At 50.3% G+C, this 16,521-nt stretch overlaps 1 protein-coding gene across 1 annotated transcript; it reads right to left on the reverse strand.

The window, feature by feature from the left end:
* Positions 1-2,309: 2,309 nt before the first annotated feature.
* Positions 2,310-12,725, reverse strand: Pcyox1l (prenylcysteine oxidase 1 like). Its single transcript, XM_059246150.1, has 6 exons — positions 12,630-12,725; positions 8,424-8,630; positions 7,142-7,316; positions 3,960-4,171; positions 3,598-3,738; positions 2,310-3,148 (listed from the first exon to the last, which is right to left on the reverse strand). Exons 1-6 carry the CDS (start codon positions 12,715-12,717, stop codon positions 2,487-2,489), a joined length of 1,485 nt encoding a protein of 494 aa, XP_059102133.1. The 5' UTR covers positions 12,718-12,725; the 3' UTR covers positions 2,310-2,486.
* Positions 12,726-16,521: the final 3,796 nt, after the last annotated feature.

Here is a 16,521-nt window from a genome sequence, read left to right on the forward strand (position 1 = left end):
AGAGTGGAGTCAGCAGAGTATGTTTTGCATTGTCTTTGGTCCTCAGGCCCAATACCGGGCATACAATGACAGCCTGTACCATCTGCATTTCAGAGTCCGTTGAATATCATCACGTTTTGACGTCACTGAACTTGGGGGTTGGGGGAGGCATAGGTCCCTCCACAGTCGTGACATTTGGATAAGACCATTATTAGAGCCTGTTATTCTACAAAAATCAGTTTACTCTATGATCCCATTACTGGTCCGGTGTCTGAAGGCCAACCAATCAGCACTTGGCCCTTCTCTGGCCACAGGTATCGGTGCAGGGCTGGTCCCCATGGCCTACATTAGAAATTCAGCTCAGTGGCTGTGGGAGACCCTCCCACTGGGGGACCTGTCGACACTGCAGTCTTTGGCTGTGAGAAGGACCAGGGGATTGCCCTGTGCTCAGCACATGGCCTCGAATCATTTTACCCAACAATGTTTTCATTGTTCAGAGTTTTCATTTGTTTTTTCTACTTCAACCAAGACTTGTTTCACTGATGTGCCAGTCTTACGGCTTCTGGAATATCCACCACACGCAGATCACGTGTGCCCTAAAGACCATCTCTTCACCGCCATCACCTGGTAAAACACGAACCTTCGTGCCAGTGTGAGCCTAACTGCATGGGAGGGGTTTTTCGCTCTATGCTGAACTCAGTTCAGACGAAGCTCCAGATCTGGTTTGTTCTATAAAACTTAGCAGAGACCTCAGACAAGTTATGTTCTTACTGTGAGCTCTCGTCTTCCTGGCAGGAAACAGCCAGATGAATCTCAGGACTGTCTGTTGGGCAAGTTTCTGGGCTAGGATCCTCTGGTGGCCATGTTTCCTCTGTGCACCCAAGCCTGTCCCCTAAAGTCCAGCTTAACAAGTCTGAGTGGTGTGTGTGTGTGTGTGTGTGTGTGTGTGTGTGTGTGTGTGTGTGTGTGAGTGTGGATGGGTGGCCCACACTGGCTCCACTCCTCTGTGTGTTCCCTCTGCAGAAACGCACAGGTCCAAAGGAATGAAGACAAGTTCCACTCCAAAAACTGATTTGGGGGTGTGGTGGTGCTGAGACTTGAGCCAGGGGCTTCATGCATTCCAAATCTATGCCCTCCACTGAGCTACGCCTGTGATCCTCGATATTTATTTTATCTATTTATGTAATGGTTTGGCGGTGTTAAAACCAAGGCCCCACAGATGCTAAACAAGCGCTCTCCTACTGAACTGCATCTCCAGCTCCAATCTACTGATCTTTCCAGGTTACAGGAAAAAACAAGTACAATTCTGTCTACGAAGCTAGTGCCAGAGAAAGCACCAGATTAACCTCCGAAGAACTCCATCCCACACCTTCCTTTCCCCTGCTGGGGGAAAGTTTGGAGGTGAGGTAGGACCACTCTCTACCATCCAAGGACTTGCCTCCTTTGAAAGACAGATCCATCACACGACTCCTGTACCCTTACATAAAGAGAACGGCCAATCCCTCCAGGGGCTGTCAAAAGCTTCCTTTCTTCCTATAGCTCAGCTTGCTTCCATTTTTTTTTGCCTGCCTGATTGACAGGTAGCCCAGAGCTCTACTGATGGCAGTGTTCGGGTAAATGTTGTAACAGTCATACGCAGTGCTGCTGGGAGGTGTGGAGATGGTCTCGAAAGAAGTTCTGAACTAGAACCCACACCAAATGGCCCGTCCAAATGCTTACATTTTCTGATGTTTGTTTCTCGTTAAATAGCTGGTTGTAAATGTTTTCCTGTAGGCTGTGCATTTGGGGAGTTGGTAATGGAAGACAGAAACGAAAGAAAATTGAGTTCTCTGCTTTATATTCCTTCTCACCGTCATCTGAGCTTCTAGTGAGAAAATGAAGTCGGAAGTAGCTTGGAGGATGAATTTTTATTTCTTCTTGAAAAATCGTAACAAAAAACAAAAGCAAACAAACAAAAAAAAAAAAAACCAAAAACAAAACAAAAAAATACCCCCAAATACTGACTTGAATTTCCTTCCCTTTTCTTAATCTCTCCCTTAAAAAACAAAAAAAGGCTGCCGGGTGGTGGTGGCACAGGCCTTAAATCCCAGCACTCAGGAGGCAGAGCCAGGCGAATCTCTGTGAGTTCGAGGCCAGCCTGGTCTACAGAGAGAGTTCCAGGACAGCCGAAGCTACACAGAGAAATCCTGCCTCCAAAAACAAAACAAAACAAAAAAACAAAAAAACAAAAAAAACAAAAAAAACCCCACAACTCACCAAAAAAAAAAAAAAAAAAAAAAAAAAAACCAACCAAAAAAAACCCCCAAAAACAAAAAAACAAAAAAGGCAGCTTCTAAGGATCCTTAGGCAGATAGTGAATCACCTGGACCCACGGGGGGAACATCTGCTCCATACACAGGGCAGAGAGAGCAGAGCAGCCCACGAATGTGGCTTAGGCGGTCCTGTGCTGCTGGGGTGGGCTCCATCTTCAGTGTGGGACAGAGTTTCTGGAGTCTCTCTGGACACCCTCACAGTTCAGTCTTGACCTTATGGATCAAGTCCTTTTGGTCAATCTTGTCCAGGTCCTGGTACCAGCGGTTATAAGCCAATAAGGCCACGTTCTTAGCAGCTACAGCCATCATCTCCACGGAGCTAGCCGCCCACTCCAAGGCGTTGAGGTAGAAGAGCTGGTCATGGAGCGCGAACTTGGGGGGGCTGCGGCGGGAGCCGTAGAGGGGGTGGGCCTGCCACTCGGCTGTCTGGACTGAGTAATAGGACCGGAAGAGGGTCTTCAGCTCAGTCCGGAAGAGGGGCTTCGGGGACTGCACTCGCCATACTGCTGCTTCCTGGGGCTGCTTCCGCCGGAAGCTGGCTGAGATGTTGACAGGACAGATGTTGTCCAGAGTGCAGAAGAAGCTGGGGAAATCTGTGGTGAGTATGTTGGCGAAGGGGAAAAGCTTAGGGTCGGGGAAGCCGAAGTAGGAAGAGTTGAGGTAGCCATGGACCAGGGAGACCACGGTGGGCTGGAAAGAGCCCTGAATGTCATCAATGGGCGGAGTGAAGCCTTCGAAGGTGAGGTTGTGGCTGCTGTTGTCCAGGTGCAGGGGCGTGGCAATGACCACGATGTCGTAGAAGTCAGAGCTGTTACCCTTGTCACTTTCATACCCCACTTGGTACAGGGCTTTCCCTTCTAGCAGGAGAGAGAACACAAACGTCCATTTATTCCTTGGCTTCTATCCACTGACCTCCCTTCCATTTGGGACCCAGCCCCAGGGGTGCAGTGAGAGTCTGGTGTCAGGGGCAGCTCGGCTGTCCCTTCTTTCCATATTGCTGCTGCTGCTGGGTGAGCACTGGTCTGGATATTAGAAGGCCTAAGTCCTTCTTCTGGTTCTGCTGCTGACAGGCAGAGAGGCAAGGATGCCACTCAAATTCTCAGTGGTCAAAGGAATAGCAGATAACATTGAAGGAAGCTTCCTAGCTTCTACACGAACCACGACAGTGCCCTCTAGTGTTGCTGGGCCTTCCACTGATTTTCTGAGAAATACTTCTCAGCAGGAACCACTAGGGTTGAGGTACAGAAGAGGAAGGAGGAGGGCTGGCTAGGAACGGATGGGCCTAACTCCTGTTCCGTTCACTCACCTGTAGTGTGCAGGGTCACAGAGGTCACCGTGGCATGGATCACGCTGGCCTTGGCAAGCTTCAGCAAACCGGAACAAACTAGCTTGTTGCCCCCTTCCACGGACCACAGGTTGCCCTGAGCCCCAGCTAGTGACATGGCCCCTGGGGAAGGTAGGAAAGATCTTGGGCCTTCCTGCCAAGACAAGACTCCTCCCAACCATGAGCACAGGCAACACACATAAAATACAACGTGATTTAAAAAAAAAAGAGAGAAAAGAAAGAATGGGGTGGTGGTAATAAGCCAGAACAAGGTTTTCAGAGGGCCCGGCTTGTTCTGAGTATGTGAGCAGGGTGGACGGGCAGGCTGAGGGCTGTATACTCACCGGCAAAGGCTGGCATGGATGCTGACTGGCCATAGTTGGCCCGTAGGACAGCGGAGACAACATCATCAATAAAGCGCTGTGTGACCCCCACCTGGAGCAGGGACTCGGCCACCGAACGCTGGGTCATGTTGACAAAGGTGGTCTCCCCCAGTGAGTAGAGCAGTTCTTCTACGCCCGAGAAGGCATAGCCATGAGCCTGGTACTTGTAGATCCTAGGAGACACGTGGGACTGGAGTCTTGTGCAGAAAGGCTTTGGGGCTGACCACTCAGCATGAGGTCCTCTAGGCCTGCCACTTTATCCCTTTGGCCTGTTCTGTGGCTACAGTGGGCTTGTCTGTACCTCCTCACTGGTGGCCAGGGACAGTGCAGAGAAAAAGAAAAATAGGATCCCAAAGTACCTTGCTTCCTAGTGTGGCTAGATGCCAATTACATCATACTTCCCCCCCACGGCACTGACATGTCTCTGAACATGAACAGCTTTTTTTTTTTTTTTTTTTAAACTAGCTTCTAGTCTGTCCTGGCTTCAATGACCAAGCTGGGCCTAATGGCAATAGCCTCATACCACACTACTGTCCTCCCCTCTGGCTTGATCTGGCAGACTCGCACTTGCTCAGAGCTCCTGTCTGGTCTCTCTATCATTCTTTCCGGCCCCAGAACTAGCACAGATGGGAACTACCTGCTGATACATTCTGGACTAGCTTGTCTTTGAACTGCTGTCTTTTCTGGGCTGGTTTTCAACTGGGCCACTAGACAGCAGTGTCCAGAGGGTGGACAGGGATGTGGACTGGAAGAAGACAGGGATGTGGGACTGGAAGAAGACAGGAAGAAGACAGAGATGTGGGACTGGAAGAAGACAGGGATGCAGGTCTCGAAGAAGACAGGGATGCAGGTCTGGAAGAAGACAGGGATGTGGACTGGAAGAAGACAGGGATGTGGACTGGAAGAAGACAGGGATGTGGGTCTGGAAGATGACAGGGATGTGGACTGGAAGAAGACAGGGATGTGGACTGGAAGAAGACAGGGATGCAGCTCTGGAAGAAGACAGGGATGTGGACTGGAAGAAGACAGGGATGTGGGTCTGGAAGATGACAGGGATGTGGACTGGAAGAAGACAGGGATGCAGGTCTGGAAGAAGACAGGGATGTGGACTGGAAGAAGACAGGGATGCAGGACTGGAAGAAGACAGGGATGCAGGTCTGGGAGAAGACAGGGATGTGGACTGGAAGAAGACAAGGATGCAGGTCTGGAAGAAGACTGGTAGAACTTACTTCTACAACAGGAGATGGTCAGCATGGCAGAGCTACTTAAAACCGACAAGAGAGAAAAGCAGAAAGAAGAAGAGGCTGAGTATGACTGGGTATATAACGGAAGTAGTGCAAGCCCAGGAATCTGGATGGCGACACAGGGGTATTGTGAGTTTGAGGCCAGTTGGGACTACACAGTGAGGCTCTGTGTTAAACAAAGGCAGGAGAGTGGGGGGCGCTGGGTGGTGGGGAGAAGGGTTGTGCAACAGTGTTATGGGCACGGCAAGGCTGTGGCACTCCCAAACTCACAGCAACTGTACTTGCCTGCATGGGGCCTGCACAAGATGGAGCCCTATGAACATTCAGTCATAGGTGGTGAGGGGCTCAAGGGGCCCCGTCTCACCCAAGGAAGCTAAGACAGGCAAGGGCTGCTGGAGAAGAGGAAGTCATCGTCTTCGACGGCGAGGTTCCCACGCTCCGGAGGAGCAGCCCTGGTTAAACCCAGTGGATGGCAAAGCCAACCAAAATCAAAACAGAAGACCTAGCCGGGCGGTGGTGGCGCACGCCTTTAATCCCAGCACTCGGGAGACAGAGGCAGGCGGATCTCTGTGAGTTCGAGGCCAGCCTGGTCTCCAAAGCAAGTTCCAGAAAAGGCGCAAAGCTACACAGAGAAACCCTGTCTCGAAAAACCAACCAACCAACAAACAAACTAACAAAAAATCCCAGAAGACTTGATGGTGGGAAGTGGCCTCGTTGGGAGTGGAAGGAGCGTAAGAGGGAGGAGGGATGACTGTGACCAGAACGCATTCCATACATGTGTAAAACTATCAAGGAATAAGTTTAAAAGGAAAGAGTACAGAAACTTTGAGGGACATCTGGAGAACGTAACGGAGATGTGTCACCTCGTATGGGCTAATCACAGAGTGGGGAGGAAGTGGAGAATGGGAGAAAGCAGAGAAGCGTGCCATGGGACCACACCTGGGCATCTGACACTGAGGAGAGTCTGTGATGGGGGCAGAGGGGCAGCCTCTGCTCAGGGATCCAGGAAGCAGGGGGCCTACAGAAGAGGAGTGCCTGGCTGCTTGGCATGTGAGGACAGAGTGGGTGCAGACCACGTGTCCTCTGTATCTGGAGGTGATAGGGAGGGCCCGGCACCCAAGGGAAAAGAAGAGCTAAGAGAATTGTTCTAGAGCAGGGGTTCTCAACCTGTGGGCCTTGACCCCTTGGACCCTTTATCAGCTATCCTGCATATCGGATATTTACATTATGATTCACAACAGTAACAAAATTACAGTTATGAAGTAACAACAAAATAACTTTACGGCTGGGGAGGGTCACCACAACATGAGGAACTGCATTAAAGGGTCACGACACTAGGAAGGTTGAGAACCACTGTCCTAGAGGGACAAGGTGAGGACAGAAGCTTGCAAATGGGTGACCCCCCAGGCCGCACATGGCCCACATGAATGTTTCATTTGGTTGCGTCACAAAATCAATTGGTGATAAACACCGAAAAGCTGGAAAATTTCATGACACGATCCCTGGTGGCTGGCCACAGTGTGCTGCTGCAGCTGCTGCCTCCCTCAGATGGCCTTACTGTTCAGGCTACTCCTCCCCCACCCCACCCCACAACCCTGCTCTCTTCCACCTAGGAAGCCTTGCTTACTTAACCCCATTTTAGCCTTTGTAAGCGACTGAGTTTGCAACCTATGCTTCAGTAATTTAGTGGGAGGAAGGAATAAAGATTAGGGTCTGAAAGCCCGGGGGCCCTGAACCACACACTCCTCAGGCTGGGGCTTGCACCAAGCCTGCACCAAATCGTTCAGGGTCCTTGCGTCTACTCCCTTCAATCCTCTTTCACCATTCCCAATCAATCAACTCCTTCCTAAGACCTTCTCTGGCCTCCTACCGTCCTTCTGCAGCTCCGCCCGGCCCTACCTCATGAACTTCTCCATGACTTCCTCCACCCACATCTGCAGCCTCAGGAAGCTGATGCCGTAGTGCCACCAGAGGCGGAAGAGGTTCAGCAGGTACCAGTCGGTTTCCTCCAGCACGAAGTGCTCCCCGCCGAAGATGGCGCTCCTGCCCACCACCTCGCGCCGCTGTCTCAGCCCTGCGGAGACCAGCAGCCCCTCAGCTCCCCTTCACGGCCCCCAGGAGGCCCAGCAGTACTTGAGTTTTTTGCACGGGGGGCCTTCCTGACGCACATGGCTGGAGCTGTCTGTCTATCTTGCACCTTTGTGCTTCTTGTCTATAAGTAGCGTGCTAATGAATACACTGAGAAAAACGTTTGCCCTTCCCAGTGAACAAGAAAATGCAAACAGTGTACCATTTTGTATTTCTTTCAACAGGGATCTGCTCAGCCAAGAGGGAGGGAAATGCTACCATTCCAGAATGTTAAAGGGCTCACAGGGCAGGGCTAGCTTTGATCTGGGTCCCTGAACTCACACTAGCTCCTTCTAGCTTCTCAGCATTCTGCAACTCAAAGAACACTCCACTCATGAATATGTATATGGCCATGATTTAGTTCCTTCTACCCCGACATAACATATACAACACCCTGCGTCCTGGGCAGTCCACTGTAGACTTCCATGGCATTCTCTTTCATCCCAAGTACAGAGAGGGTGGGCAGAGAGGGCATTTCAACCTTCTGCTCTGGCAAACCCTGCTGGAGCCAATGAGCCTGCATGTATGCACTTGGCAGATCTACAAGATGTGATCTTACAGGACCACTTCTGAGAACCAGAACTTCTTCAGCAGACGGCAAGTGTATTTGGAGTTTAGATGATGCTGGCTTTGATGATGCTAACTTTACCACGTTAGCAGAAGGATACTAATGATTTGAGCTCCAGCCTCTCTACAGGGAGATCTGTCTCTCATCCTGAAGTCTGACTGGGTTTGAGGAACTGTCCACATACCACCTAGTGGAGTACCAAGGATCTGGTGGGCAACGGGATGTGGACACTGATATGGTTGCAATAACTAAGAGGCAGTACACTGAAAGGGAAAGACTGGCCTGGGAGTCAAACCTCAGTTCTAATCCCAGCTCTGCAACTAACTCACTGTGTACCTCAGGCAAGTTCTTTCCCCTCACTGGTCTCAGCTGCTCCATCTGTAAAACGAGGAGATGGAGCTAAATGACTATCTGACCGTAAGGACCGGGGGGAGTCTGGGAAGCGCCTCAGGCACCGGGCACTAGACCCCAGCACTGGACACTCACCTAGCAGCTTGACGAAGTCCTGCATGTGGAGGCTCAGGGAATGGAAGGAGGCTGCCCCGCTCTCGTAGTTCTGCTTGTTGACGGAGATGGTGGCCAGGCGGCCACCCACAGCCCCTTTCTCATAGACGACAATTTGCACCCGGGGTCCAAAGTGTTGCTGAAGGAAATGGGCCACAGCAGAGCCCCCGATCCCAGCTCCAATAACGGCTGTTAGCAAGCCCAGCAAACAAAGCAGGGAAGGGGAGAAGGCACAACGGGAGAGAGGCTGGTTACTCACGCGCTACCCCGGGCAGAGCGGGGGCGGCTGGCACCTGCACGTACGTGGCAGGCTTATGGAGTTTCAAAGGGGGAATTCACAGCCTGAGTTTTCAGATGCTCTAAGCCTAACAATCAAAGGCTGCCCTCTCAATCCCCACCCAACACACCTACTGCCATCCTCATCAGACAAAGAAAGACCCTAGTGGCAAGAGAGAAGGAAAGAATCTCAACATTCAGAATGCTCTTAAAAGAGAATAAACTGAGCCGGGTGGTGGTGGTGGTGGTGGTGGTGGTGGTGCACACCTTTGATCCAAGCTCTCGGGAGGCAAAGGCAAGCAGATCTCTCAGCTTGAGGCCAATCTTGTCTACAGAGAGCTCTGGGACAGCCAGGGCTACATAGAGAAACCCTGTCTGAAAAACCAAACCAAAAGACAGACAGACAGAGAGACAGAGAGAGAGAGACAGTGACACACACACACACACACACACACACACACACACACACACACACACAGTGTGACAGAGAGAGACAGAGACAAAGAGAGAATATATAAATTGGGCCAGTTAGATGGCTCGATGTCAAGCCTATTTCTTGACCTGAGTTTGATCCCTGGAACCTACGTAGTGGAAGGAGAGAACTGACTCCTGCAAGCTGTCCCCTGATCTTCACGCGAGTGCCATGGCAGGCATGCAGCCCCTCTATACATCAATCAATGTTCAAGAATCACACCCTCCATTTTTCTTATTCAAAAATTAACTGGTGAAAGCAGTTACTGACCACGCACTTCCATTGGTGGGCTGGAAAACATTCCTTTCCTCAATTCAGGATCAACAAACTACAGCCCATAGGCCAGAATCCAAGTATAGGCTTGTTTTAGATGTTTTATAGCACTGGTCTGTCTTTTTTTTTTTTTTTTGAGACAAGGCTTCCCTCTATAGACCAGACTGGACTTGAACTCATAGAGATCTGCCCGCCTCTGCCTCCCTAGTGCTGGGATTAAAGGAATGTGCCACCATGTACAGCAGGCTTTCTTTCTTTTCTTTTCTTTTTTCTTTTTCTTTTCTTTTTGGTTTTTTGAGACAGGATTTCTCTGTGTAGCTTTGCGCCTTTCCTGGAACTCACTCTGTAGCCCAGGTTGGCCTCGAACTCACAGAGATCCACCTGCCTCTGCCTCCCAAGTACTGGGATTAAAGGCGTGCGCCACCACCGACCGGCCTTTCTTTTCTTTTTTGAGATAGGGTTTCACCATGCTGCTTAGGCTAGCCTTGAACTCCTGGGCTCAAGTGAGTCTCCCTCTCTGCCTCCTGGTGCTGACGACATCCGCCCACAAAGCCACACCCTTCTTCTACTTACTGTCAGCAGGAAAACACCTTGAAATGGCCTGTAAAACCCAAAGTATTTACTCTCTGGCCCTTTACAGGCCTTTTGGTCGAAGTCCAGCCTACCACCTGATGCTGCTAGGAATCTCTGTCTAGACAGATAGTTGTCAACAAATATCGCTGAGGGAGGAGAGTGAACTAGTTATGAAACCCTTGGGCTATTGTCTTATGTGCAGTTCTGTCTGTCCAACACCTGAAACACGGCTTTCCTCTCACTGACAGCCCAGTACTCCCCTCCAGCCAGGCAAGAAGATGAAGACTTCTCCAGTCCCCAGGAGAAATCCCCAGGCCGTCTTTAGCACAGCTTGCCAGAGACACCTTCTAAGGAGAGACAGGTGTCTGTTTCTCATGCATGTTCCAGCAGCTCACTCTGCCTTTGCCACACCATATTCAAATGGCTTGAGGTCAGGGAGGAAGCAGGATTACGCTGTCCCCAGATCCTGGCAGATAACCAAGTCCAGGAGATATCTATTGCATGTTGAAATAACCAACACCTTTTTCTCAGTACTTAAGAATCACTTCCAGGAATATCCTCCACTTTTTTTCTCAACCACGCTGCTCTCTTCCCCTCCTCTTTCTCTGGAGAGTCCCAAACTACCTATTTTCTCCAAACAAATTGACATTGCAAGGTCTGGAGGTGCCACATTCAACCCCCACTCCCCCAGGCTATAAGGAAGATGGCACATCACTGTGAGCAGGCTTATGGAACAGACAGAACAGACACTGCTCTGTGCCCTATAAGATGTGCCAAGGCTCCGAGACGAACCCAGGAGGGTGTTGGTTCCCAGGAGCCCAAGCAGCCAATGGGTGGAGACCCATGCACAATCAGCTAAAACAATCCATAACCAAGCTGGACAACAGGCTTTCAGGGAGTCCTGAGAAGGAAGCAACAGATACAGGCTTCGCAGAGAGAGAGCACTTGAGCGGGACCCTAGAGAAAAACCTGCATGCCAGTGAGAGGAGAAAGAACAGCATGGGCAGGGCATCGAGGGGGACTCGAAAGGGTCCTCCGGCCACTCAGAAGCACTGAGATAGGATCCCGATGGAGCCCAAGGACTGTGACCTTTAACAGGAAGCACTTTGTCCTCCTTCCTAGTCCAGTCCAAACCACCAAGGGGATGAAGGCTTTCAGGAAAGCTAAAGGGCAGCCTGTCATCGATCCGGAAGACTTGGGGACAAGCTGGAAGAAAGTAGTCTGCAAGCTACGGAATCACCATTTGGTTCTACTGGGGGCGAGTCCTTGCTGCCTCTCCCCAAGAAAAAGTACTGCACATCCCTGGTCCCTGCCTGCCCAACTCTTCCTTATCCTTCCAAGCCCGCTCCAAGTCAACCTCCATTAGGCCTCCTCTTAATACTGGAGCCCCCCAGGATTCTCTCTTCCGTGGACTCTTAGTCACAAATCCATTTCCAGTATGCTTCGCTCGGCCTTAACCCTCTGCGGTCTGTTGTAGATTTCTTACACAATTAAGCCTTAGCACTGTACTGGCCCTGACAAATCAGTGTTATCTCAGATGTCCCAAGGCACTCCTGTCAACTGGAGTCCATGGAGGCAGTCTAGTGGAATTATTTACTCTGCCCTTCCCACAACTAGGAACTCAGCATTTCTGGTTGTGGGAATTCATGTGCAAAGAGATTTGAGAACCTTGGAGTCATGCAGAGTTAAAACAAAACAAAGGGGAAAAAAAGTTGTGTACAAACATGGAACCAGGGAGTGACTACACAATTGTGTATTTAGTGAGGTGTCCTGATGCCTGCAATTTATTTTGAAATGCACCAAAATGTGAGTAGTGTTAGTAGCAAATAGCAGAGTGGGTGGTGGGCACACGGACGAGATTGTAAATTCTTTCAACTTTGCTGCATGTCTGAAGAACTTCGGAATAAAATGTTGGGGTAAAACCACACAAATGGATAATAAAGAAAAATGACTGCCATTAAGAGTTCTCCATACTGGGCTGCGGGGCTGTGCAGTAGAGTGCTTGTCTAGCAAGCCAGAGAGGGAAAGAAAAAAAAGTCCTCACTCTGTCACTCAGCAAATCCACCCCCAGCAAGCTATTGTTCTATCCCGCGGAAGGAACTACCTTCTACAGACCGGAAGTTCTGGTTAGATGTTACTTCTAGGAAGCCTTCTTAAGAGCCCGCGGAACCTGCCAAACCTCCAGACACGGAACTTTCTCATCCCAGGAAAGGACCTGGCGTCCTGAAGGAGCCACAGCCATAGCCTGCTGCCACACACGGGGCCCTCAGCCGACCCCTGCGAACGCCACCGCCCAGCTCCTGTCTTGTTACCCGAGAGCTTCTCAAGAAGCAAATGCTCCCTGACCATGCGGACAGCTGTCAGTGGCTAGTCCTGCCCGGGCCTCCTCCTTCCCAGGTGGTCCTCTCCCGGTGACCACGCCACCCTCCCCATCAGCACCTCCCCTGTGCACTCTCCTTCCGCGCCCACCGGCTCCTAGCGTCTCCTGCATCCAGCTCCTCTCCCGAGCCGTCCTCCCCTGCCCCCCTGGTCGGCTACAAAGCCTCTTCCCTCCCGTCCTCCTCAGTGAGCACCCCACCGCATCCTTCCCGCACCGATTTTTCCGGGCGGGGCGTCTCCGCCTGCAGCGGCGGCGGTGAGAAGCGTGGCCAGCATGGCGAGCAGCGGGGCAGCGCGGGCCATGGCGGGCGGTGACCGGGCTGCACGCTGCGGATCCCTGCTCGCGGTTGGCGCTCGACTGCGCGCCCCGCCCTGGCGTCCCACTGGCCGGCTGGCCTTGCAGCCGGGTCGGTCCCAGCCTTTCATTGGTCGAGCAACCGTCCCTCTGCAGTACGAGATCTCCATTAGCTACATCTGTCTCAGGGAGGGCTCCGTCATTGGCAGCGTCCCTGTCCCTCCTCCTTGGATGCGGGTTCTTCATTGGCTGGCTCATTCTGCTCAGGCGCAGGTGTGCGCGTCTTTGGAGCTCAACATCAGGACCAGGGCCCAGTGAGGAGATAGACAGGAAGGGAGTTCAACCACAGTTACTAGCTTTGCGATGTGCCTTCTTGGTGTCTGGTTCCAGGGGGCGCAGAATATCTAGGCTCTGCCTTTCTAGGTTGTGATGATCACGTAAGATGACGGAGGGGAAATCCCTTTGGGGGCTTGTTAGTCCCTCAAGTGCTGTGAATTGCTGACCGAGCTGGGGACCCGCTTAGTCAAGCGCTTCCTTGTAAAAGTGCTGAAACAAGCACGTTTGTGTTGGATTCTTCGTTTTGGTTCCGTTTTTGCTTCCAATCTCTACATCTTCCACCTGCCCTCTACCGTCTCTCCCTTCCTTTGTTTTTACTTAGTTATTTGTTTACTTATTTAGACTCTAGGTCTCATGTAGTTTTGGCTGGCCTGGCCCTCACTAAGCAGTGGAGGATGATCTTGAATTCCTGATCCTCCTGCCTTCACCTCTCAAATGGTAGGATTATGTACATGCTCCCCCCGCTCCCCCCTATTTTTGGAGACAGGGTCCCACTTGGTAACCCAGGCTGGCTAGAACTCATGGTGATTCTCAGGCTCTGTGTTGCTGGGATTGCGGGTCTGAGCCACCATGCTGCTTATTTTAAAATTGATGAGTTTGCCTGCATGTCTGCATGTGCATCACGTGCGGCCTGATGTCCTCCAAGGTCAGAAGAGGGCACTGGATCCCCTGGAGCCAGATTTACTACACATGGATGTGAACCAGGATGCTGAGAACTGAACCTGGATTCCTGATGTGCAAGAGCAACAAATGTTCTTAACTGCCGAACCATCTCCAACCATCTCTTCAGCCTCTCTTCCATATTTTAAACAAGCATTTACTTATCATTTTGTGTCAGGTATTCTTATGTGCTGACCACTTACAGTGTTGTTGTTTTATCATATTTAAAATTCATCTTGGCTCTCCACTTTGTAACACTGGGGTCTTTTGTGATTGTTGAATCCAGAGCTCTGCTTTCCCCACTAGTTTTTTGTTTTGTTTTTCAAGATAGGGTTTCGCTGTATAGCCCTGGCTGTCTTGGAACTCGCTTTGTAGACCAGGCTGGCCTCAAACTCACAGAGATCCACCTGCCTCTGCCTCCTGAGTGCTGGGATTAAAAGCATGTGCCAACACTGCACAACCTCCCTACAATTTTTTTTTTTTAAATTTTTTGAGACAGGGTTTCTCTGTGTAGTTTTGGTGCCTGTCCTGGATCTCACTCTGTAGACCAGGCTGGTCTCGAACTCACAGAAATCTGCCCGGCTCTGCCTCCCGAGTGCTGGGATTAAAGGTGTGCACCACCACTGCCCAACTTCCTACTAGTTCTTATAACTCTATCAGCCTATTGATCATGCATGAGATCATCAGGTTCAAAATAACTGGTAAAAGAAAAAGCAAGCAAGCAAACAAAACCACACCATTGGTGATACAGAGGTGCAAAATAATTAGCTGAGGCTGGGAATGGGGTGAGGTAACCATATCAGTTATCTGCTGCTATGTAATGGACCACTCCAAAACCAAAGCAATAATCTTTTAGTTTGTTCATAAGTGTACAGGGTAGTCCCACTTGCATGATGGCCTACTGGTAGACAAGATGGTATCGGCTGGCTCAGCTATTTTTAAGGGTTGGTCCAGAAACCTGAAGTGCGACTTTCACTATATCACATGGGTCAAATAATCACAGAGAAACAAGACTCAAAAATGAATTCAGGGACTAGCTCTCAATGTGTCTCAAAACACTGTGGTCATTGTAAAGCTTTGTGAATGTGTATGTACGTGTGCCTGAGTGTATGTGCATCACGTGTGTGCACTGCCCTTGGAAGCCAGTGGAAGGCATCGGAGCTCCTAAATTGGAGTTACAAGCAGTCGTGAGCCACCTGCTATGGATGATGGAAACTGAACCCTGGTCCTCTGGAACAGCTGTAAGTGCTCTTAACACCTGAACCATCTCCAGCCCCACTGGGATCATTTTAAAGTCATGCTAATGAACTTGGGAACATGGGCCAAGGCTGAGTAGGTTGGGGATAAGGATGTCCTTATTGACTAGCTCTGGGACTACAGCAAACAATGGCTTATGGAGCCAGTGAAACCACAGTATATAGACAGAACTGGATTGATGATGCAAGGCCAGATCCCAGGAAAGCTTAACTCCAAGGAGGGCCATTTGGCCAGGAAGCTGCTACATGGAAGCCAACTGAGAGGCTGAGGTGGGGAGTCAGAAGTTCAAAGAACACCTGGAAGATGAAGGTTGGATCAAGGACAGATGTCAGTAGTTTTGTGAGTATATGGTACATGGTGAGTGCATAGGTATGTGCAACACATGCATGTATGTGGAAACCAGAGAATAATGGGTGTCTTTCTTTCTTTTTCTTTCTTTTCTTTCTTTCTTTCTTTCTTTCTTTCTTTCTTTCTTTCTTTCTTTCTTTCTTTCTTTCTTTCTTTCTCTTCTTCTTCCTCCTCCTCCTCCTCCTCCCCCCTCCTCCTCCTTTCTTCTTCTTCTCCTCCTTCTCCTCCTTCTCCTTCTTTACCTTATTCACTTAAGGTGGGGTCTTTCACTGACTCTAAAGCTCATTTGGGCCAAGCCAGCCAGCCAGCCATCAACCTGGGACATGCCTGTCTCTACCATCCTGTGCTGAGGTTTCAGGTACACACATTCTTGCCTGGCTTTTTACATGGGTGCTGGGGACTTGAACTCAGGTCCTCATGCTTGCAGACAAAGCACTCTTGCCAACTGAGCCCCTCCACATCACAAGGGACTGCCAGGAGTGTTGTGACAGACTTTGCAGGGGAGACACAATGCACACACCAGATACAACCTATCACCCCGGATAGGGAGCCCACAACGGATCAAAATACGGATACCACCGAAATATGACTTGGTGAGTCAGTAAGTTTTATTGGGGTTACTTACAGATATATCAGTGAGGGGTTATTTATAGGAGCAGAAAGAGAGCTACATTATCAAAGTCCACTACAGTTCATCAAAGCCAGAAACTTGGAACACTGCACAGCCTACTAGCAGCTCAACAACTTGGAGAATGTCCTTTCCTGGTGGCTTACCTGGTCTTTGTTCAAGGCAGTTCCCCTGCTTTCCACTTATCTAAGAGTCTTCTTTGGGACCTGGCTTGTCTGAGAGTAATTCTCAGAAGTCTTTACTATTCACATACTTTGGGGGTGGGGGGGGGGAGGGCGCGGCCGGGAACCTTGTGAATCTGGTCAGTTTCAGGGACTTCCTGAAGCTAGCTTGAGTTATTTACTTTCCCTCTTAATGATCAGAATGGAATGTGTCTTAGTCAATGTTTTATTGTTGTGAAGAGACACCATGCCCACAGCGAGTCTTATAAAGGAAAACATTTAATTGGGGCTTGCTTATAGTTTCAGAGGTTTAGTCCGTTATCCTCATGGCGGGAAGCATGGGTGCTGGAGAGTTAGCTAAGAGTTCTATATCTGGATTGGCAGGCAGCAGGAAGAAAGACACTGGCTTGGACTTCCGAAAC

The sequence above is a fragment of the Peromyscus eremicus genome, chromosome 19 (genome assembly GCF_949786415.1).
Source record: "Peromyscus eremicus chromosome 19, PerEre_H2_v1, whole genome shotgun sequence".
NCBI lineage: Eukaryota > Metazoa > Chordata > Mammalia > Rodentia > Cricetidae > Peromyscus > Peromyscus eremicus.